The sequence below is a fragment of the Zalophus californianus genome, chromosome X (genome assembly GCF_009762305.2).
Source record: "Zalophus californianus isolate mZalCal1 chromosome X, mZalCal1.pri.v2, whole genome shotgun sequence".
Taxonomy (NCBI): domain Eukaryota; kingdom Metazoa; phylum Chordata; class Mammalia; order Carnivora; family Otariidae; genus Zalophus; species Zalophus californianus.
In genome coordinates this window covers 100,890,626-100,913,535 of record NC_045612.1, presented here as the reverse complement: position 1 = coordinate 100,913,535, position 22,910 = coordinate 100,890,626, and the positions used below count along the sequence as shown (strand labels likewise).

Genomic DNA, 22,910 nt, shown 5'->3' with positions numbered 1-22,910 from the left:
TCCTTTTAATGTGGAGTGACACTATGATTTATATTAAGAAATATATACTTGTTCTTTACCCTAGGAATTTCCTAAGGGATAAAGGTGTCTTTTGTTATGTTAATGAGGTGACTTTTGAACTGTCCTTGGGCAATCTAAGGATAGGGGCTGTTTGGGAGGGGCAGCAACCTTGTGAGATGAGGGATGGATTTTGCAGTCCCACCCAACCCCCACTCCTGGGGAGGGGAGAGGGGCTAGAGGTTGAATGAGTTATCAATGACCAGTGATTTAATCAATCATACCAACTTAACAAGGCTTCCATTAAAACACATGCCTTGCCCTATGCAGCTCTTCCATCTGGCTGATCCTGAGTTCTATCCTTTTACAATAGACTGGTAATGTAGTAAGTAGAATGTTTCTTTGAGTTCTATGAACAGCTCTCCCAAATTAATCAAACCTAAGGAGGGAGTCTTTGGAATCTCCAATCTACAGCCAGTGGGTCAGAAGCACAGGGGACAACCTGGACTCCATGACTAATTCTGAAGCTGTGTGTGTGTGGGAGGGCAGTCTTGTAGAAATGAATCTTTAACATGTGAGATCTGACACTACTTCTGGGTAGAGAGTATCAGAAGTGAGTTGGAATACAGGAAAGTCAGGTGATGTTCCAAAAGTGCTGTTGGTGTGGGGAAATCACCCCTCTCCCCACATACACACACAACTAGGTGAGAACAGAGTGTTAGAATCATTACAGTGAGGTGTACCCATTGTTACTAGGTCTTCCCAGATGACAGGAAATACATTTTTTGAAAATATATTTAAATAAATCGTTAGTTTTTAATTAAACTTTCAATTCATATTTAACACTACAGATTTTTTAAAGACTTTATTTATTTATTTATTTATTTATTTATTTATTTCAGAGAGAAAGAAATAGACGGCATGAGTGGAGGGAGGAGCAGAGGGAGAGAGAAAGAGAGAGGCAGTGCTCTATCCCAAGACCCTGAGATCACGACTTGAGGCAAAATAAAGAGTCCAATGCTCAACTGACTGAGCCACCCAGGCACCCCTGCATTACAGATTTTTACCCCCAAATTTTACATTATAATTTTGTATGTTTTCTTTGTATCTCCTATCCCTTCATTAGTATTTTCAGGGTTTTTTTTTCCTGGTTATTTTTGCTTGCTTATTTTCTTATTTTATTTTATCTTATTTTTTGTTCCCTTCATTTTATAGAAAAGGAAACTTTCTTGCTTATTTTTCTATATTAAAATTAAAATCAGCTTGTCTAACTCCAAAAGAAAACGTTACTTATATTGGAATGTCATTTAATTTATACATTAACTTAAAAACAATAGATGTTTTTATGATGTTAAATCATTTTTTAAAGATTTCTTTATTTTAGGGGGCGGAGTAAGATGGCGGAGGAATAGGAGACCTGGATTTCATCTGGTCTCAGGAATTCAGCTGAATAGGGATCAAACCATTCTGAAAACCTACGAACTCAACAGGAGATTGAAGAGAAGAATAGCAACAACTCTCTGAACAGAAAAGCGACCACTTCCTGGAAGGGGCGCACTGAGGAGCGGGGCCCCAAGTTCTCGGCTCCTCCAGGCAGAGATTGGGAAGCCATCATTTTCCCTCTTGTCCTCCAAAGCTGTACAGAAAGCTTGCAGGGAACAAAAGCTCCCGAGAGCAAACCGGAGCAGCTGGCTTAGCCCGGACCAGCAAGGGTGGGGCAATTCCACCGCCAGCAAAGATATTTAGGAACCACGGCAACAGGCCCCTCCCCCAGAAGATGAGCACGAACAGCCAGCCAAGACCAAGTTTACCTATCAAGGAGAACGGGAGAACTCCATTGCTAGGGGAATACTGCACATAGAATTCATGGCTTTTTTACCATGATTCATTAGTTTTTCAAAGTTAATTTTTTCTGTTTTTTTTTTTTTTTTTAATTTTTCTTTTTCCCATTTTCAACCAACATCTTATCAATCCCTTTTGGAAAAAAAAAAAAAACATTTTTATTTTTCATTTTTAGAGTCATATTCTATCCCTTCATAGTAGATACCCTTATTTTTGGCGCATATATATATATATATATATATATATATATATATATATATAAAAATTGTTCTCTCTTTAAAATTTTGATATACAGTTTCTTTTTTTTTATTTTTTTTTAAAGATTTTATTTATTTATTTGAGAGAGCGAGAATGAGAGAGAGAGAGAGAGAGAGAGCACATGAGAGGGGGGAGGGTCAGAGGGAGAAGCAGACTCCCCGCTGAGCAGGGAGCCCGATGTGGGACTCGATCCCGGGACTCCAGGATCATGACCTGAGCCGAAGGCAGTCGCTTAACCAACTGAGCCACCCAGGCGCCCGATATACAGTTTCTTCTAACAGATCAAAATATACCTAAATCACTAGTGTATGGCTTTGTTCTAGTCTCCTGCCTGATCACATTCTCTCCCTTTTTTACCTTTTTCTTTTTTTAAATCTTCTTTGTTTTTTCAAACTTATCAATCCCTTTTATAAAATCTTTTATAATTTTCATCTTTACAGTCATCTTCCATCCCTTCATTGTATCAAACCTAATTTTGTACATATATAAGTATTTCTTTAAAATTTTAGGAGGCACTTTCTTCTAATAGACCAAAATACACCCAAAATCTAGTGTGTGGCACTGATCCATGCACTAACCTGATCATATTTGATCATATTCTGTTTTTTTTTTTGTTTTTTTTTCTGTTTTTGTTTGTTTTTATCATTTTCTTTTTCTTTTTCTCTTTTTTTTTCTTTCTTTACCTTTCTTTTCCCCTGGTTTCAGGTCTTTTCTGATTTGTTTGGAGGATATTTGCTGGGGACGTTGTTAACCTCTTAGCATTTTGTTCTCTCATTCATCTATTCTCCTCTGGACAAAATGACAAGATAAAAAAAATCACCTCAGCAAAAAGAACAAGAGGTAGTACCGTCAGCCAGGGACCTACTCAATACGAACACTAGTACGATGTTGGATCTAGAGTTCAGAATCATGATTTTCAAGATACTAGCTGGGCTTGAAAAAAGCATGGAAGTTATGAGAGAAACCCTTCCTGGAGAAATAAAAGAACTAAAATATAACCAAGTCGAAATCAAAAAGGCTATTAATGAAGTGCAATCAAAAACGGGGGCACTAACTGCTAGGATAAATGAGGCAGAAGAGAGAATCAGCGATATAGAAGACAAATGATGGAAAATAAAGAAGCTGAGAAAAGGAGAGATAAACAACTACAGGATCACGAGGGCAGAATTCGAGGGATAAGCGATACCGTAAGACGAAACAACATTAGAATAATTGGGATCCCCGAAAGAAGAAGAAAGAGAGAGAGGGGCAGAAGGTATATTGGAGCAAATTATAGCAGAGAACTTCCCTAATGTGGGGAAGGAAACAGGCATCAAAATCCAGGAGGCACAGAGAACCCCTCTCAAAATCAATAAAAATAGGTCAACAACCTGACATCTAATAGTAAAACTTACGAGTCTCGGAGACAAAGAGAAAATCCTGAAAGCAGCTCGGGAGAAGAGATATGTAACCTATAATGGTAGAAACATTAGACTGGCAACAGACCTATCCACAGAGACCTGGCAGGCCGGAAAGGACTGGCAGGATATCTTCAGAGCACTAAACGAGAAAAATATTCAGCCAAGAATACTATATCCAGCTAGGCTGTCATTGAAAATTGAAGGAGAGGTAAAAAGCTTCAAGGACAAACAAAAACTAAAGGAATTTGCAAACACGAAACCAGCCCTACAAGAAATACTGAAAGGGGTCCTCTAAGCAAAGAGAGAGCCTAAAAGCAGCATAGACCAGAAAGGAACACAGACAATATACAGTAACAGTGAACTTACAAGCAATACAATGGCACTAAATTGATATCTTTCAATATTACCCTGAATGTAAATGGGCTAAATGCCCCAATCAAAAGACATAGGCTATCAGATTGGATTAAAAAACAAGACCCATCGATATGCTGTCTGCAAGAGACTCATTTTGGACCCAAAGGCACCCCCAGATTGAAAGTGAGGGGGTAGAAAACCATTTACCATGCTAATGGACACCAAAAGAAAGCTAGGGTTGCAATCCTTATATCAGACAAAGAGATTTTAAAGCAAAGACTGTAATAAGAGATGAAGAAGGACACTATATCCTACTTAAAGTGTCTCTCCAACAAGAAGATCTAACAATTGTAAATATCTATGCCCCGAACATGGGAGCAGCCAATTATATAAGGCAATTAATAACAAAAGCAAAGAAACACATTGACAACAATACAATAATAGTGGGGGACTTTTAACACCCCCATGACTGAAATGGACAGATCATCTAAGCAAAAGATCAACAAGGAAATAAAGACTTTAAATGAAACACTGAACCACATGGACTTTGCAGACATATTCAGAACATTCCATCCCAAAGCAACGGAATACACATTCTTCTCTAGTGCCCATGGAACATTCTCCAGAATAGATCACATCCTAGGTCAAAAATCAGGTCTCAACCAGTACCAAAAGAGTGGGATTATTCCCTGCATATTTTCAGACCACTGTGCTTTGAAACTAGAACTCAATCACAAGAGGAAAGTCGGAAAGAACTCAAATACATGGCGGCTAAAGCGCATCCTACTAAAGAATGAATGGGTCAACCAGGAAATTAAAGGAGAATTAAAAAAAATTCATGGAAACCAATGAAAATGAAAACACAACTGTTCAAAATCTTTGGGATACAGCAAAGGCAGTCCTGAGAGGAAAGTATATAGCAATACAAGCCTTTCTCAAGAAACGAGAAAGGGCTCAAATACACAACCTAACCCTACACCTAAAGGACCTAGAGAAAAAGCAGCAAATAAAGCCTAAACCCAGCAGGAGAAGAGAAATAATAAAGATCAGAGCAGAAATCAATGAAATAGAAACCAAAAGAACAGTAGAACAGATCCACGAAACTAGGAGCTGGTTCTTTGAAAGAATTAACAAGATTAATAAACCCCTGGCCAGACTGATCAAAAAGAAAAGAGAAAGGACTCAAATCAACAAAATCATGAATGAAAGAGGAGAGATCACAACCAACACCAAAGAAATACAAACAATTATAAGAACATATTATGAGCAACCTTATGCCAGCAAATTAGATAACCTGGAAGAAATGGATGCATTCCTAGACATGTATCAACTACGAAAATTGAACCAAGAAGAAATAGAAAACCTAAACAGACCTATAACCACTAAGGAAATTGAAGCAGTCATCAAAAATCTCCCAACAAACAAAAGCCCAGGGCCAGATGGCTTCCCAGGGGAATTCTCTCAAACATTTAAAAAGAATTAATCCCTATTCTCCTGAAACTGTTCCAAAAAACAGAAATGGAAGGAAAACTTCCAAACTCATTTTATGAGGCCACCATTACCTTGATCCCAAAACTACACAAAGACCCCATAAGAAGGAGAATTGCAGACCAATATCCTTGATGAACATGGATGCAAAAATTCTCACCAAAATACTAGCCAATAGGATCCAACAGTATATTAAAAGGATTATTCACCACGACCAAGTGGGATTTATCCCTGGGCTGCAAGGTTGGTTCAACATCCGCAAATCAATCAACGTGATACAATATATTAACAAAAGAAAGAACAAGAAACCTATGATCCGCGCAATTGATCCAGAAAAAGCATTTGAGAAAGAATAGCATCCTTTCTTGATCAAAACTCTTCAGACTATAGGGATAGAGGGTACATACCTCAATATCATAAAAACCATCTATGAAAAACCTACAGCGAATATCATTCTCAATGGGGAAAAGCTGAGAGCTTTTCCCCTAAGGTCAGGAACGCGGCAGGGATGTCCAGTAGCACCAGTTCTTCAACATAGTATTAGAAGTCCTAGCCACAGCAATCAGACAACAAAAAGAAATCAAAGGCATCCAAATCGGCAAAGAGGAAGTCAAACTCTCACTCTTTGCAGATGATATGATACTTTATGTGGAAAATCCAAAAGACTCCACCTCAAAACTGCTAGAACTCATACAGGAATTTAGTCAAGTGGCAGGATATAAAATCAATGCACAGAAATCAGTGGCCTTCCTATACACCAACAACAAGAGAGAAGAGAGACAAATCAAGGAGTCGATCCCACTTACAATTGCACCCAAAACGATAAGATACCTGGGAATAACTCTAACCAAAGAGGCAAAGGATCTGTACTCAGAAAACTATGAAATACTCATGAAAGAAATTGAAGAAGACACAAAGAAATGGAAAAAAGTTCCATGCTCATGGATTGGAAGAACAAACTTTGTAAAGATGTCAATGCTCCCTAGAGCAATCGACACATTCAATGCAATCCCCATGAAAATACCATCCACTTTTTTCAAAGAAATGGAACAAATAATCCTAAAATTTGTATGGAACCAGAAGAGACCCCGAATAGCCAGGGGAATGTTGAAAAAGAAAAGCAACGCTGGCGGCATCACAATTCCGGACTTCCAACTGTATTACAAAGCTGTCATCATCAAGACAGTATGGTACTGGCACAAAAACTGACACATAAATCAATGGAACAGAATCGAGAGCCAAGAAATGGACCCTCAACTCTATGGTCAACTAATCTTTGACAAAGCAGGAAAGAATGTCCAATGGAAAAAAGAGTCTCTTCAACAAATGGTGTTGGGAAAACTGGACAGCCACATGCAGAAGAATGAAACTGGACCATTTCCTTACACCACACACAAAAATAGAGTCAAAATGGTTGAAAGACCTAAACGTGAGACAGGAGTCCATCAAAATCCTAAAGGAGAACACAGGCAGCAACCTCTTCGACCTCAGCCGCAGCAACTTCTTCCTAGAAACATCGCCAACGGCAAGGGAAGCAAGGGCAAAAATGAACTATTGGGATTTCATCAAGATAAAAAGCTTTTGCACAGCAAAAGAAACAGTCCACAAAACCAAAAGACAACCGACACAATGGGAGAAAATATTTGCAAATGACCTATCAGATAAAGGGCTAGTATCCAAAATCTATAAAGAACTTATCAAACTCAACACCCAAAGAACAAATGATCCCATCAGGAAATGGGCAGACGACATGAACAGACATTTTTCCAAAGAAGACATCCAAATGGCCAACAGACACATGAAAATGTGCTCCACATCGCTCGGCATCAGGGAAATCCAACTCAAAACCTCAATGAGATACCACCTCACACCAGTCAGAATGGCTAAAATTAAGAAGTCAGGAAACGACAGATGTTGGCGGGGATGCGGAGAAAGGGGAACCCTCCTACACTGTGGGTGGGAATGCAAGCTGGTGCAACCACTCTGGAAAACATGGAGGTTCCTCAAACAGTTGAAAATAGAGCTACCATACAACCCAGCAATTGTACTACTGAGTATTTACCACAAAGATACAAATGTAGGGATCTGAATGTGTACATGCACCCCGATGTTTGTAGCAGCGATGTCCACAATAGCCAAACTGTGGAAATAGCCAAGATGTGCATCGACAGATGAATGGGTAAAGAAGATGTGGTATATATACACAATGGAATATTATGCAGCCATCAAAAGGAATGAAATCTTGGCATTTGCAATGACGTGGATGGACCTGGAGGGTGTTATGCTGAGTGAAATAAGTCAATCAGAGAAAGACATGTATCATATGACCTCACTGATATGAGGAATTCTTAATCTCACGAAACAAACTGAGGTTTGCTGGAGTGTTGGGGGGGTGGGAGAGATGGGGTGGCTGGTGATAGACATTGGGGAGAGTATGTGCTATGGCGAGTGCTGTGAATTGTGCAAGACTGTTGAACCACAGATCTGTACCTCTGAAACAAATAATGCAATATATTTTAAGAAAAAAAAAAGAAGATTGCAGGATGGGAAGAATGAAGGGGGAAAATCAGAGGGGAAGACCAACCATAAGAGATGATGGACACTGAAAAACAAACTGAGGGTTCTAGAGGGGAGGGGGGTGGGGGGATGGGTTAGCCTGGTGATGGGTATTAAGGAGGGCATGTTCTGCATGGAGCACTGGGTGTTATGCAGAAACAGTGAATCATGGAACACTACATCCAAAACTAATGATGTAATGTATGGTGATTAACGTAACAATAAAAAACTAAAAAAAAAATATTTCTTTATTTTAGGGATGCCTGGGTGCCTCAGTCAGTGAAGTGTCTACCTTCGGCTCAGGTCATGATCCCAGGGTCCTGGGATCGAGTCCTGCATTGGGCTCCCTGCTCAGCAGGAAGCCTGCTTCTTCCTCTCTCACTCCCCTTGATTGTGTTCCCTCTCTCACTTTCTCTCTCTGTCAAATAAATAGATAAAATCTTTAAAAATATTTATTTAAGAGAGAGAGTATGAGCAAGTGAGTGTGTAGGGACGGGCAGAGGGAGAGGGATACAGAAACCCAAGCCAACTCCAAGCTGAATGAGGAGCCCCACCTAAGTCTTGATACCACATCCCCAAGATCTCAACCTAATCTGCAACCAAGAATCTGAGGCCCAACCAACGGTGGCACCCAGGTGCCCCTATGATTTTAAATCATGCTCTTCAGGAACAAGGTAGGTCTTCCCCTTGATTTTCTTTTGAGTCTTTAAGGAGAGTTTTAAATACAGATTTTGAAAATTTCTTGTTAAATGTGTTTCTTGTTTTTGGTGTTGTAAATGAGTATGTCCAATCCATAATATCTTCTAGCTCATTAGCATTTATATACGTCATGTCTATTGATTTTGCATGTTAATTTCATATTCTGCTAACTTACTAAATTATTTTGCTGTTTGCATTGGTTTCTGTGTCTGTTATTGTTATTATTTCTTTGTGACTTTTTAGATAAACAGTCATATCTGCAAATTGTGATAATGTTACCTCTTCTTCCAACTGTTTTGCCTTAAATTGATTTTTCTTGTCTGATTTTTCAATCTTTGCCTTAAATTGATAATGTTACCTCTTCTTCCAACTGTTTTGCCTTAAATTGATTTTTCTTTTCTTAAGTTGATGGCTAATACTTCCAACACAATGTTAAGTAATGGTCAAGACAGCTGGAGCATTCTTATATTTTTCCTGTCTTTGGCCAGAAATCATTAAATGTGTCTTCATTAAGTAATTTGCTGACTTGTGGACTAAACATATATACATAGTATAACATGTTAGCAGAAGCAGATAATGATTCTTTTTTTAATTAATTATTTTTATCAGAAAAGGGTAGTTAACTTTATCAAACGTTAGTATCTCAACTTAAACAGAAAATTAGGATCATTGGATAATTTGAGAAATGACTTTGAAAATGAGGATTCCCCAAAATAAAACAAATAACAAACAAGAAAAAGGACCTTAGAAAACATCAACAGTGCAAGAACCAGAGGAGAATTGTGGGAGAATTAGAATGAAAATCCACAGGAAGTAAGAGAAGTGGCTGCATTTTCTGAAACAAGATCATGGGGATATAAAAAAATGATCAAAAAAGAAGAGCAGAATTAAAAATATTTTATGACATACCTCAAAAATTTCTCTCATGAGTCCTTTCTTAGGAAGCTATGGGAGGTTATACTCTACTAAAAACAAGAGAGCAAACCAAGGAAGATGATGATACAGGATCTACGATGCTAGAGGTCAAACACCAAACAGAAGTAGAGAGAGATCTGTAGGGAGTCGCTGTGTTGTCAGGGTTACGGACAAGCATTCTAGAGGGTAGGAGGTGTAACAGGCTTGAGTTCTCATCTTAAATTTAACTCCTAGGACATCTGACAACAATAGTCACGTCATCTTCTTGATGCTTTCTGCCCTTCTTTGACTCTTTTTTTTTGACTTACACTGTAAATACTGCTGCTGTCCATGGCCCCCATGCTCTACCTGAGGTGCCTCATCTATTTCTCTAGTCACCAGCCCTAACAAACTTAATAGTAAAGCTGTGTTTTCAAGCCAGATATATATATATTTTGACACATTGCAAGTTAAATCCATTCAATTCCCAAGCCCCATTAAGTAAAACATTATATAACCAAACTCCATCAGCTCCCATACCCCACTCAGCAAAATAAAAACCAGTCAGACGAACACCAGCCTCAAGCTTCTCACAGGGATTCAATACCTCTTGTCCTCAAAAGAATATTAATGATAATAGCCAACACTAATTGAGTGTTTACCACATACCAGGTATAATTCTATGTGTTTTGCATGCAGAATATCTTTTAATCTTTTAAATAAATATTTAATGGGGAAGTTGAGGCTTACGAATGTTTAGTAATTCACTTAAGTTTACACATACCAAGTGGTGAATTGGGAATTAAAATTCAGGCTACTGAATCCAGTATTTGCCCTGATACTGATTTCCTGAATGCCTCACAACCAAATTAAACAAAACATTTGAATATCTAACAACAAAGTGATCAGCAGCCACCAAACATACCTCTCTCTTCTTTCTTTTTCAGTTCCTATCCCAATTTAAGGTATCTATATCTGTCTAGTGTCCTGAGATACTATCTTTTTTTTTTTTTAAAGATTTTATTTATTTATTTGAGAGAGAGAATGAGAGAGAGAGAAAGGTCAGAGGGAGAAGCAGGCTCCCTGCTGAGCAGGGAGCCCGATGTGGGACTCGATCCCGGGACTCCAGGATCATGACCTGAGCTGAAGGCAGTCGCTTAACCAACTGAGCCACCCAGGCGCCCCTGAGATACTATCTTGACCCCATCAGATTCCTTCCTGATTCCCCTTTTCCTATCATTAACAAACCCTTATTGTTTCCATCTATCAAGCTGGGTCTTTGTTTATATCATCTTGGCCTCATATCAGGATTCTGCCATGGCTTGGTGGATAGGTTCAGGAAGCACTTGGAAATGCAGATCTTGAATTCAGTGTTACAGATGCATATTTGGAAGTTATATACTCAAAAATCAATTCCTGAATGCTTCCGAAGCATCAAGCCCAGTGTTAAGCCCTGGATAGAAATGATATTTGAAGACATGAAAGAACATGAAGGAGAAAGTGTTCACAGAAGAAAGGACTGAGATAGTGGCCAGTATGACCAACTTTGGTTTCAATTCCTCTCTCCCTTTCTTCCTTCCTTATTTCCATTCCTTCAGTAAATATTTATTGAATATCATTGTACATCAGGGTGTATAATCTGCTCTGAGTATACAGTAATGACTGAGTCAAAGTTAATAGATGTAAAATAAATGTAAACAATAATTATAATGCAGTTGACATAGGTTCTACATAATAAATGCTATGAAGAAGGAAACTATTGGCAAATCAAGCTTATCTCCATTGATTTCTGGCCATCCAACCTAGATCATGAGAGATACAAAGATCAAGTTAGTTCCAACAAAAATGTACTCGATTTACACACACATTCTTCTCTCTCTCACAAGCAGGCACAGATGTGCATGCGTGCAGACACACACACATACACACAGTGATAAAGGGACTTTATATCTTCTCTTAAAATTTTTTCTTAAAACTTAAGATAACTTTTTAATTTTTGACCTTGAAGTTAATTTCAGGAACTAAAAATAAATACCTTTTTTAAGATTTATTTATTCATTTTAGATAGAGAGAGAGCGGGAGTTGGGGGACAGGAGAGAAAAGACAGAGGGAGAGGGAGAGATTGGACCTCAAGCAGAATCCCCTCTGAGTGAAGAGCCTGACATGGAGCTCAATCCCAGGACCCGGAGATCATGACCTGAGCCGAAACCAAGAATCTGCTGCTTAACTGACTTAGCCACCCAGGCACCCCTGTGTACTCTTTCCATGATAAAACACTAAAACAAAATTCTTTTCCATGAATTCTTATGGGAAATTTACCTGTACTTTCCTACCAAACCCTGTATTTCAATAGTCTTTCTTACTCCTGTAAATAGCCATCCCATCCTGCTTGATGTTCAGGTTAAACTGTTTAATTTTTTTAAACTATTTTTCCTCACTCTCTCAATCTCCATATCTAGTCCATCTGTAAATTTTACTACCTGTACTTTCCAAACTATGGCCATTTCCCTTCAGGTCCATGGCTACCAACCTGGTTCTAGCTTCCCCCACACACCCAACCCGGATTATGATATCATCCTCTAGCTCACCTCTCAAATTCCACGTTTACATCCTACATTATAAGTTACATTGCTTCCAGTCACTCCTTAAAACAGTCTCCTAACCTACCAGGAAGCCAAAGTCCTTACAGTGGTCAATAGGTTCTACCTAATTTGTCCCACCGCAGTACCATCTCACCTGTAATTCATAGTACTCATCCCCAGTCACTCTAAACCAGGCACCCTGGTGTCCCTGGAACACATGATCCCTCAGCAGGACTTCTGTACATGTTCTTTCTGCCTGGAATTTTGTTTTTCTTCCCTCAGGTTTCTTATATGTCCCTTTAGAGAGGTTTTCTCAGATTCCATTACACAAAATAGCACCCACCTTATTCCTCTTAGCATCCATCCATCACTATTTGAAATTCTATATTCTAAGTTTCAGAGAGAGAAAACAAGTTGACAAATAAGTACAGAGAATGTCGAAGAGTTTGCTAAATGTTTCCTTGTTCAGTTTCACTCATCTGGATCATAGGGCTATATGATTACAGGGACATTTTTCTCTCTACTGCCATGTTTAAAAATCTAGAGCACCTGACCTGTAATATGTGCTCAATAAATAATAAGTTAATGAATGTAGGCTTTCTGTGTATTTCTGTCAAAACATGTGTCCTTAAATATAAATGACTTTTTAAATGAAGGATAAGAACTTAATGCATAGACATAATATTAAAAATATTTATTCACTGCCTGACACAATAGCTGTAGAAAATTTTAATAATAAGAACAAGTTCTAACTGGGAACCTCCAAGTTCTTGGGCTCCCCTGCTAGACCTATGGAGTCAGAAACTCTAGCTATGAGTCCCAGCAATCTGTTTTAGCAAGCCCTCTAGGTGATTCTGATGCATTGTGCTAATGAGTATGCATGATATCAAACAACTACCAAAAAATGTAACCCACTTGCATCTTCATTTTAGATCCACATGTCTATTCCCTAAGTGTAAAGTGTAGGCTTCATATTCAATTTTGCAGGAAGGATTAGTGGTTGTAGGGCAGTCTAATTGCTCTATCATTGGCTATTGTTTTAGAAGTAAACATTTTTCACCCAGAGGTCGAATATAAACATGATTAAACCAATATCTCACTGTTGGCCCAACCCGCCCCAGCAACAATGCAATTATTCAGGAATGGCTTCATGTTCTCTCACCTCCTCCATTCTCCACTCACACAGATCTCCTTGGCCACTCACGACCTGATAGGTCAAGCTTCCTCAATTGTTCCATATTTCTACATACAATTATTAATGCCTTTATCTCCCTTTAATTTGTCATTGTGTGGACAACTTCAGATTAAATGTCACCTCTTCAAAAAGCTGTCACTCTCTCTAAGCAATTAGTCATTCTTTCTTCTGTTTCCATGACATGTGTATTATATTAAAGGCCATATTTATTTGTTTATATAATTGTTTCTTCCCTCAGATGATAATATTTTAGAGAAGAAAAACCATGTTGTATTGTGCCTCTTACAGTACATACGACTATGCCTGCCACATAGTTGGCACTCAATAGATATTTGTTGACTCTTGGAAGGTTAGTTTAGCAACCATATATCTCTGGTGGGATGGTACCAGAGTGCCAACTATTCTTCCTGAAATTAAAATAAATCATGAAATTCAATATATGTTGTCTTGCTAGAAAGTTATGCTGAGCCCTAAGACAGAATAAATCAGATAACTAATGCATTTGCTTGTCAGCTACAGAATTTTTTTTTCCCTAGGAACAATCATGCTAATTGGTAAATATTTACATTTTCCAGCTAAATATGCTTGCTACTGAGACCATTCTATACTATATAGGTATAGTAATCAACAATTCCAATTTTCTCATAAGATATTTCAGAACACAGTAGCTTAAAGAGCAAAACATATATACCTTCTAAAACTACCTAGTTATTAAGAGCTCAGTAACAGTGGGTTAACCAAGTACATATTTCTAAGAAAGATCTGCAAAATAAACAATAAATTATTTGTTTTCATTAAAAATAGTGAGACCTATCACAATCCAATTTTCCTTTCACTAACTGAATGATATTCTTTGTTACTTGGGTACTTTGCAAAGATTAGATTCAAGAAAACATTCAACGGAATGGTTCTCAGTGGATTAGACCATTAGCATAATTATCTAAATTACAGACACAGACACATCATTCTAGAAGTCATCTTAACATCTAGCATAAATGTTAGGGAGTCCACAATGCCAGTAGGGCAGTAGTTCATATTTCTCACAAAATTATTTAAATAAACATTTAAATTCTCTCTTACATACAATAATTTGTGATTAGTAGAAATAAAAATTACTATTAATAAATAAAAATACTCACAATTTAGATAATTATATTGATAACTAGATTACTTCACTCACCAAAACTCAGCATGTACATGTATTAACATTTAATGTTTTGGAAATCATTTGGAAACAATTAAAAACCTTTCTCAACAATGTTTGAGTTTTGGGGTTACTAAACATTTAAGGTAGATTATAAAGCATCTGTTGGTATTGCAATCATTAAATACTTTCCATTCTCAAGTTTTCAATGTCCTCAAATCCCCTCAACATTTCTCACAAAACTTACCAATTTTGGGATGAATCCTGTGAAAAATGCAGCATTTTGTAGATGGAGTATTTGTCACAATAGTAACGGATACGGAAATGTCATGGGTTTTAGAGTCTAATTTCCTGGGTTTCACCTTCATCTCTTCCATTTACCATGAGCAAGCTACCTACACTCACATTTAGCTCATCTTGAATACTATCTCACAAAGTCACTAGAGCAACTAAACATAAAAATATAATCCAAGGGTAAGCGGCACCTGGGTGGCTCAGTTGGTTAAGTGACTGCCTTCAGCTCAGGTCATGATCCCAGGGTCCTGGGAGTGAGCCGTGCATCGGACTCCCTGCTCGGCGGGAAGCCTGCTTCTCCCTCTCCCAATCCCCCTGCTTGTGTTCCCTCTCTCGCTGTCTCTCTCTGTCAATTAAATAAATAAATAAAATCTTTTAAAAATAAAAATTAAAAAAAAAAAATCCAAGGGTAATTAATATGAGAATATATAAGAAGAAAAAAGTTCTGAATCTTCATGATTTCTGAAATGAGGATGTCTATAGTTCTCTGTACCAATATTCAACTCACCGAAACAACTGCACCAATAATTCAACTCTTACCAAAGCCTTGTATGGGCTGTGTTGGGGCTCAGGGGAGGTTTCCCTAAGATATACCATGGTGGCATATAGTTATTTTGAATTAAAGCTACTTAAGAAAGAATGAGAGCAAGAACACTCTGACTTTCCTTTGTCCCCTGAAAGCAGGAAATAAATCTCTCATGTAAAAGTTATCTTCCCTGTACCAAGAGGTAAAGAGATGTTCTTACCATCAGAGACAGGGAATTCAAGGCTAAAGATAGCCAAACTTTGGAAAGAGCCAAGATGTCCATCAACAGATGAATGGATAAAGAAGATGTGGTATATATATACAATGGAATATTATGCAGCCATAAAAAACACGAAATCTTGCCATTTGCACTGATGTGGACGGAACTAGAGGGTATTATGCTAAGCGAAATAAGTCAATCAGAGAAAGACATGTATCATATGATCTCACTGATATGAGGAATTCTTAATCTCAGGAAATAAACTGAGGGTTGCTGGAGTGGTGGGGGGTGGGAAGCATGGGGTGGCTGGGTGATAGACATTGGGGAAGGTATGTGCTATGGTGAGCGCTGTGAATTGTGTAAGACTGATGAATCACGGACCTGCACCTCTGAAACAAATAATACACTGTATGTTTAAAAAAAAAAAAAGATAGTAGGAAGGGAAAAATGGGGGGGGGGGAATCAGAGGGGGAGACGGACCATGAGAGACTGTGGATTCTGAGAAACAAAATGAGGGTTTTAGAGGGGAGGGGGGTGGGGGGATGGGTTAGCCCGGTGATGGGTATTAAGGAGGGCACGTACTGCATGGAGCACTGGATGTTATTCGCAAACAATGAATCATGGAACACTACATCAAAAACTAATGATGTAATGCATGGTGACTAACATAACATAATAAAATTAAATTAAAAGAAAAAAGAAGCTATATAAACAAGAGGCTATATAAATAAACCTTGTTACTTTTACTAATTTACTACCTCAGCCCCCATTCTGTAGAATTCCTTACCAATTGAAGCTCCCAAACATGGGTTATCATTATCCTGTCAGTTCCTTTGTCTAAAATGTATAAAAGCTGCAGGCCTTGGTCATTTCTTTGGATCTCAGTTTTATCATTGGTCTTCCTTCTGCATGTAATTTACCTTTGTGTTTTTTCTCCTGTTAATTTGTCTCATATCAATTTAATTCTTAGACCAGCCAGAAGAACACTGAAGGTCAAAGGAAAATTTTCTCCCCACTAGCTGCTTATCATGATCCAGAGATATAGTGCACTGCCCTTCATCTTCTATAGTAATCTAATTCTTTCTGGTATCAAATAGTAGGGAGAAACAGGAAGCCAGGGGCATAATGATGATTTTATATATACGATGACCCTCCCATGACACAATAGTTCTAATCTATCACCTCTGTTAAATCAAGCTCTTTGAGTAGAAGTCCTATATAAATTTGTTAGTTGTATGTAAGTTTCAAACTGACACAGAGGAAATGTATATATACTATTACCTCTATCACTGAAACAATGTTTTGCGTCTAAGTCTCATTATCTTCCTTTTGCATAATGAAACTGTTCGATTCATTTTAAACTGAGTGTATGTCCATGCCTGTTTGTGTGTATGTGTGTGTGGGAGCATGGATTGGCATAGAGAATGTAGCAGGACAATAAAACATAAATAAATGTTCTATCCTCCCTGTTCTATCCAAAGAAAGCAGCCAAAACCATGTTCAAGAAAGAAGTGAGCTGGCATCAAAGAACATTTCATAAATGTACAATTCCTTCAGTTCAGCAAATATACTACCCAGTAACAAAAATGGCAATATTTTATGCTTATATTTTAATATTTATAAAGCTCTTTTAATATGTTTCCTTATAAAGTAGACATGGACATATAAGGAAAACAAGACTCAAAGAATTTTTTATTTTATGTTTACCTTTCTTTCCAAAATGAAATCAAGTGTGGATATAATGATTTCCTCTAAGGCTTCATGATAGAGAGCTGTGTAAAGAAGCCTGGTTTACTGACTCACAGTTTTGGTGTTAATTTGCATGACATCATGCTTATCATGCTGGCTAGGATATAAATAATGATAAATTCTTGGGAAAAGTATGTTACACCAGTTAATTCTATCTTGTGTTATCATTATCCCAAGAGGGTAAAATCTGGCTTTTTAGGTATAGGTACATATGTTGTGGCAATGAAGACACAAATGTGTTATCATATCATAGGCCCTTTTGAAGTTCATAGACAAAATTAATTATACATTTCTACTTCATTTAAATAAAATATCAAGTTGTCTACTACTTTTGGAAGAATCATACAGAAAAGTGTAGTTAGAGTATAGAGATAAAGATAATCACTAAATCCAATGTTCGATCAAAACCATCATATAACTCACTGGGAGATGCTTTAAATCTTTGAATTGATCTAACAGTAAATATTTTCCCCCACGGGTTGCTTTTTCTCTAACACAAACATCAAGCAAGTTTTATGACAAAATTATTTTTGGTCATAATTTCAAGTGTACTTTCCTTAAAGAAGTTTGTGTGAATGAACTTGTGTAATTCTTCTTGTGTAAATTATATTTGTCATAAACAGTAAACATATTTTACTACAAAAATTTTTCACCAAATATCTACCAATTACACGAAAAGAATACTTACCTTGAATTAATCTTACATAACAATGGCTTTGTGTTTATGTGGAGATAAATAATGTTTGTTTATCTTTATAGAATAGATGTGATAAATCATATTCTAGTGACAATTTTTGGAATTGAAGGTTAGTAGAAGACTTATTTTGAAGAAGAGATAGGGTCTATTTTAAAATGGTACCAGGAAAGTGGAAAAATCAGATGGATTTACTACAAAGGTACATTTGGCTTCCTAAGCCAAATAAAGCCACAATTAGGCTTTATTTAATCACATTTTCACCCTAAATATCCTTTATGTAACTTTACATCAAAACAGGGAACTACTTTGCAATCTTTTTATTTTACAAATATTATATAAATGAATGTGTGTAAGCCTCACTGTTAAACATTTTAAGTCATCCTATTCATTCTTATTATTGTGTGTGTTCCTCTTTGACTAATTTACCACACAGATGATAATTTTTCATTGCTTTTTCTTTTTTTCAAATCTTCTTCAACACATTCTTTTTCATTCAAAAATTTTCCTCTTTCCTTAAACTTAGCATATACTTAATTTCTGTACTATTGTCCAATATGCATTTAGTATATTTAGTTAGTGCACTGGTACTGATCATTGGGGTTACAAAGAAAACATATATTCCTGCTTTCAGTGGTTTCCAATGATCTCAGTGAAGAGTGTTTTGCCCTTTGACGATCCTTCCTTTAGAGTCTCTCGGGCAGTACAGCTTTCTTCACACAAGTTTTCAGATTCATTCTAGCCCAGAGTGCTGCCCACCCTGCTACTCCATTTAGCAATTATCCAGTAGCTCCCAAATGTGTAGGTTCCATGACATCTGAAGACTCAGCTTAAACTAATCTTGTGTCTCCTACAGGCCTGGAATTCTGCTGAATGCCATGTTATAACACAATAAATATGTGCAAAGTGACATATCTCAGCTATGTTTATCTTTTGGTATCATCAATGGGCTTAAACTGAATCAATTAGCTTTTTCTTAATTCTCAAAAGTATATACAAAAATTTAGTCATTACTTGAAGTCTTGACAAGAAAAAATCAGATAACATGGAAAAGATATTTTCAGGTTTTCTAAATGAAAAATCCACACACACATATATAAATTTTATCTCTACTTTTTCCTTTGTCTTTATAAACATGTATTTCTATTCCTGACACCTACTACATGCCCAAATATGAAGCTTTGGTGATTCTCCTGATCCAATTTTAATAGGCTGAGGAAGAACATTTATAAAATAAATGAAATGAGTAGAAGTTGGATTTGAAGGTGGGGATACTTACAAAAAAACAGTCAATGCACTCATGCATGTAATTATGTCTCAGCCTTTCAAATACAGGCACTCATAAGGGTAGGGAAAGATTGCTCTAAGGCAGTGCCAACAATGTATTCAAAGACAACATATCAAATTATGGCTTATATATTAGCATGTGAGTTGTGGTAAATGATACTTGAAATGTCAATGTATAGACAGTAATGACCTATTTAGATCTGTAGGAAAGAGAATTTGCAGTATTTTTCTCAGTTATATCTACACATCTTATTAAAACAAGTCATTGATTTAATTCAAAGATTCAGAGTATTATGTCACATTTATTATTTCAAAAAATCTCTTTATGATTCTGATTTGTCTGTATATCTGTTTGAAAGCTTATATCTATTGCCTGTTTCGAACTCCCAAAATTAAAAAGATTTTAATGAGACCAATAGATACAGCAATTAAAACATATACATCCATCTGGTAAATATTCTGGGAATTAGGAATTCCTATTGTACATATTTATGAGTTTAGTTTTCATTTCTTCTCCTTCATTAGTGTTACAATTTTTTAAATTATTTCTACTCACTTTGTTCAAAAAAAGTTGAGATTTTTAAAATAGGTGTTCCTTTTTTTTTTTAAAGATTTTATTTATTTGAGAGAGAGAGAATGAGAGATAGAGAGCACGAGAGGGAAGAGGGTCAGAGGGAGAAGCAGACTCCCCGCTGAGCAGGGAGCCCGATGTGGGACTCGATCCTGGGACTCCAGGATCATGACCTGAGCCGAAGGCAGTTGCTTAACCAACTGACTGAGCCACCCTTCCTTTTTTATCGTCATTGTTTAAAGTTCTGTAATGGCTAATTGAACATAATAAAAAATAAAGTTCTGTAATAGCAATTTATTAATTGTTAATTCAGTAAGTAAATATAAATGAAATTTGCTTAGTTAAAATTCAGTAACGTAACTTCTTGCTGATATATTAAAGACTACCTGGCAAAATTCTGCTATCAAATACCACAAACAATGGATGATACTTGAAAACCTTTTGTAATAGTAATGGGAGCACTTTTTATACTGCATCTCCCAGTGGATTGTCTTGGATTCATTACCAAAACTTTTATAAAATAAGACAGACCCAGGGGGAGAGTGATCCACATATACTAAGACTGTCAGGCATTGTGGTAGGAATTTCCACATATCTTGACCCTGTTAATCCTCACAATCACATGAAATAACCATTATCAGCTATTTTTGCCTCTCTTAAAGCTTGAATATAGGGATCATATTTTATCAGCTTTTTATCTCCATTATTGGGAGTTGATTATTTAGGAAGACACTCAATATATATGTGTACACATATACATGATTGTATAAAAATGATTCACAAAGCATTTGATTTGCCCAAATTCAGAGTTAATTAAATGCAAATCCAAGTCTTCCTAACTTCAGAATGTATATAAACCTCCTTACATGGTACTCTTAATGCTAGTTTTCAAGGTAAGAATATTTTACTCTGTGTTCACACATAATTATCCAGAGTTGTGCTGTCTCTGGATTATAAATTAAGCTGCATGTGTAAAATAAATAAATATTATTAATAGTATGGGTTGATGCCTGCAGAAAAAGAGGATAAACTTCTTATCTTAAATTATTTGACACATGCCCTAAGTGATAGGGGCCAAATAGACCCAAGGCAGCTATATCAGTTTTTCCTGAACTAGGAAAGACTGAGAAGGACAAAAATATTATCACTTTCAGACAGTAAAAGACTGAGAAGGACAAAAATATTATCACTTTCAGACAGTAAAAATTCCTCCATATCTTCTGCTAATGTGTGACATATACTAGCTACTTGGTGGAAGATTGTGGTTATAATCCTTGGATGACTGATGTAATTGAAGAAACTCACATTATCATTAAGATTCAAAGATGCATTTTGTCTAATTAAATAATCTCTCTTTACATATATTCTGCATCTTCTTCCTTAATTAAAAGTCAACATAATGTTCCCAAATTGGCACAGCGAAAACAATGACACTGTGAGAAAAAACAATATGGACATTTAAATTTACACAGGTACATAGTTCATTTTGAAAATCAGTCACTTACCTTATACCTTAAAAGAGAAGTATCAAAATATTCTTACCTTAGAAAACTGTGCATTTATCCATTTTGTGAATGTTTTCTTTTGAACATCTTCTCTTTCATCTGTAATGTAAAATTTAAAAAAGATTCAAGAGTTAAGAAAGAATTCTGAATATATTTTACAACCAAAATAACTCTCAATTATTACATATCAATGTTATTTTATATTTGGTATTAAATTCATTGATAATGAAATTAAACATAAGTGATATTGGTATTGGGCATCTAAACTAAAAATGAGATGTCTAAAATAATTGATACAGTCAAATCTATGCTCATTCAAATATTATATAAAGGCATTACAGAAAAGTAGTCTCATCTGAATAAAGGAAATATTACTTATCCTCCTATGGTGAATAGATACTCTAGCATAATCAGAAGAGCCTATTATCTGTTATTTCTTCTGAAAAAGTATTCCTGAGCTTTTCATCTTACAGCCTTCCCAGTCCATGTAAAAATGATTTTCCCCTCTTTTGCAATACCTCCAAACTCTAACATGGGCCCCCAGCATAACCTCCTCCCATTATAGGAGAGGTTTCCTGATGATCAGGAGCATGGTTTTGCATCCCAGAACCTAGCATTGTCTGCACAAACTAAGAGTTCAGCAAATATTTGATAAACATGCAAATGCTTTAGAGGAGGGGGGATCTTACAACTCCAAAATTTTTAGTAATTCTTTTCATCCCAAAGTCAGGAAATTTCAAATCAAAATGCAAATGACACCCTTCATGGATTACATATAAATACTCAAAGGAAAAATCTCCAAGGACTTCTTACACCAAGAGATTACAGTGGAAAATTATTAAGAAACAGCTTCACAGAATTCATGCTTCTAAAAATTATTTCTTTTTTTTTTCAAGTTGGAAATTAGTATGGAGTTAAATGGGCAGAAAAATAATCAATCTTGATTAATTGAAATCCTTTTTTAAAGCCAAAGCCTACCTTTAAATTACTGTAAATGCAATCATATTAATTAATGTTCAATAAATGAGTACATCTGAGAGAGACTTAAAATGGAGAGGTTTTATATTTTATTTACACTGAGTCAAAAGAACCCTTATGAAATGTCCTGACAAAATAACCTCATTTGCTCTCGGATTCTTTTTCAGCAGTAAATCTCAACCGCTTTTCCTGAAAATGGATGATCTGTAGTAAAGAATCATTTTCCCATAACAAATGTATCCATGTACTAAGAAAATCTGTTTATCATTAAAGCACATTATTAATCTATAAGTGGATACTCTTAAGCGATACGAAATAACAGCAGATAAATAATAAACCTAAAACTGTTCTAGAAAAGAAAATTTTATTTAGCATCACAATATACTTTCTTCTTATTTAATTGTGTGAGTCCCACAAACTATACTGCATGTGGCCAAATATCAGCATTACCCATACAGTACAGGATAAATCATAGCTACCATATGGAAGTTTTTCTCTTTGTTGACAGTGTGAATCAATAAAAATAGATAGTAATAGTTTCTGAAACACGTCTAGACTTTTGTTAATGTACTTCCCTAAATTCAATACTACCCTTTTGATAATAATAAAATAAATAAACAGAACATTTCAAATGGTCAACTTTTAAAAAAATTTTTTTTAAAGATTTTATTTATTTA

General features: G+C 36.2%; 1 protein-coding gene across 2 annotated transcripts in view; it reads right to left on the bottom strand.

The window, feature by feature from the left end:
- DMD (dystrophin) overlaps window positions 1–22,910 on the bottom strand; it is a 2,214,577-nt gene that overhangs the window by 1,900,666 nt on the left and 291,001 nt on the right. For both annotated transcript variants that reach the window (XM_027607979.2, XM_027607980.2), the window contains exon 2: window positions 21,293–21,354. In XM_027607979.2, the coding sequence (XP_027463780.1) occupies window positions 21,293–21,354 (62 nt within the window). The remainder of the gene's footprint in view (window positions 1–21,292; window positions 21,355–22,910) is intronic.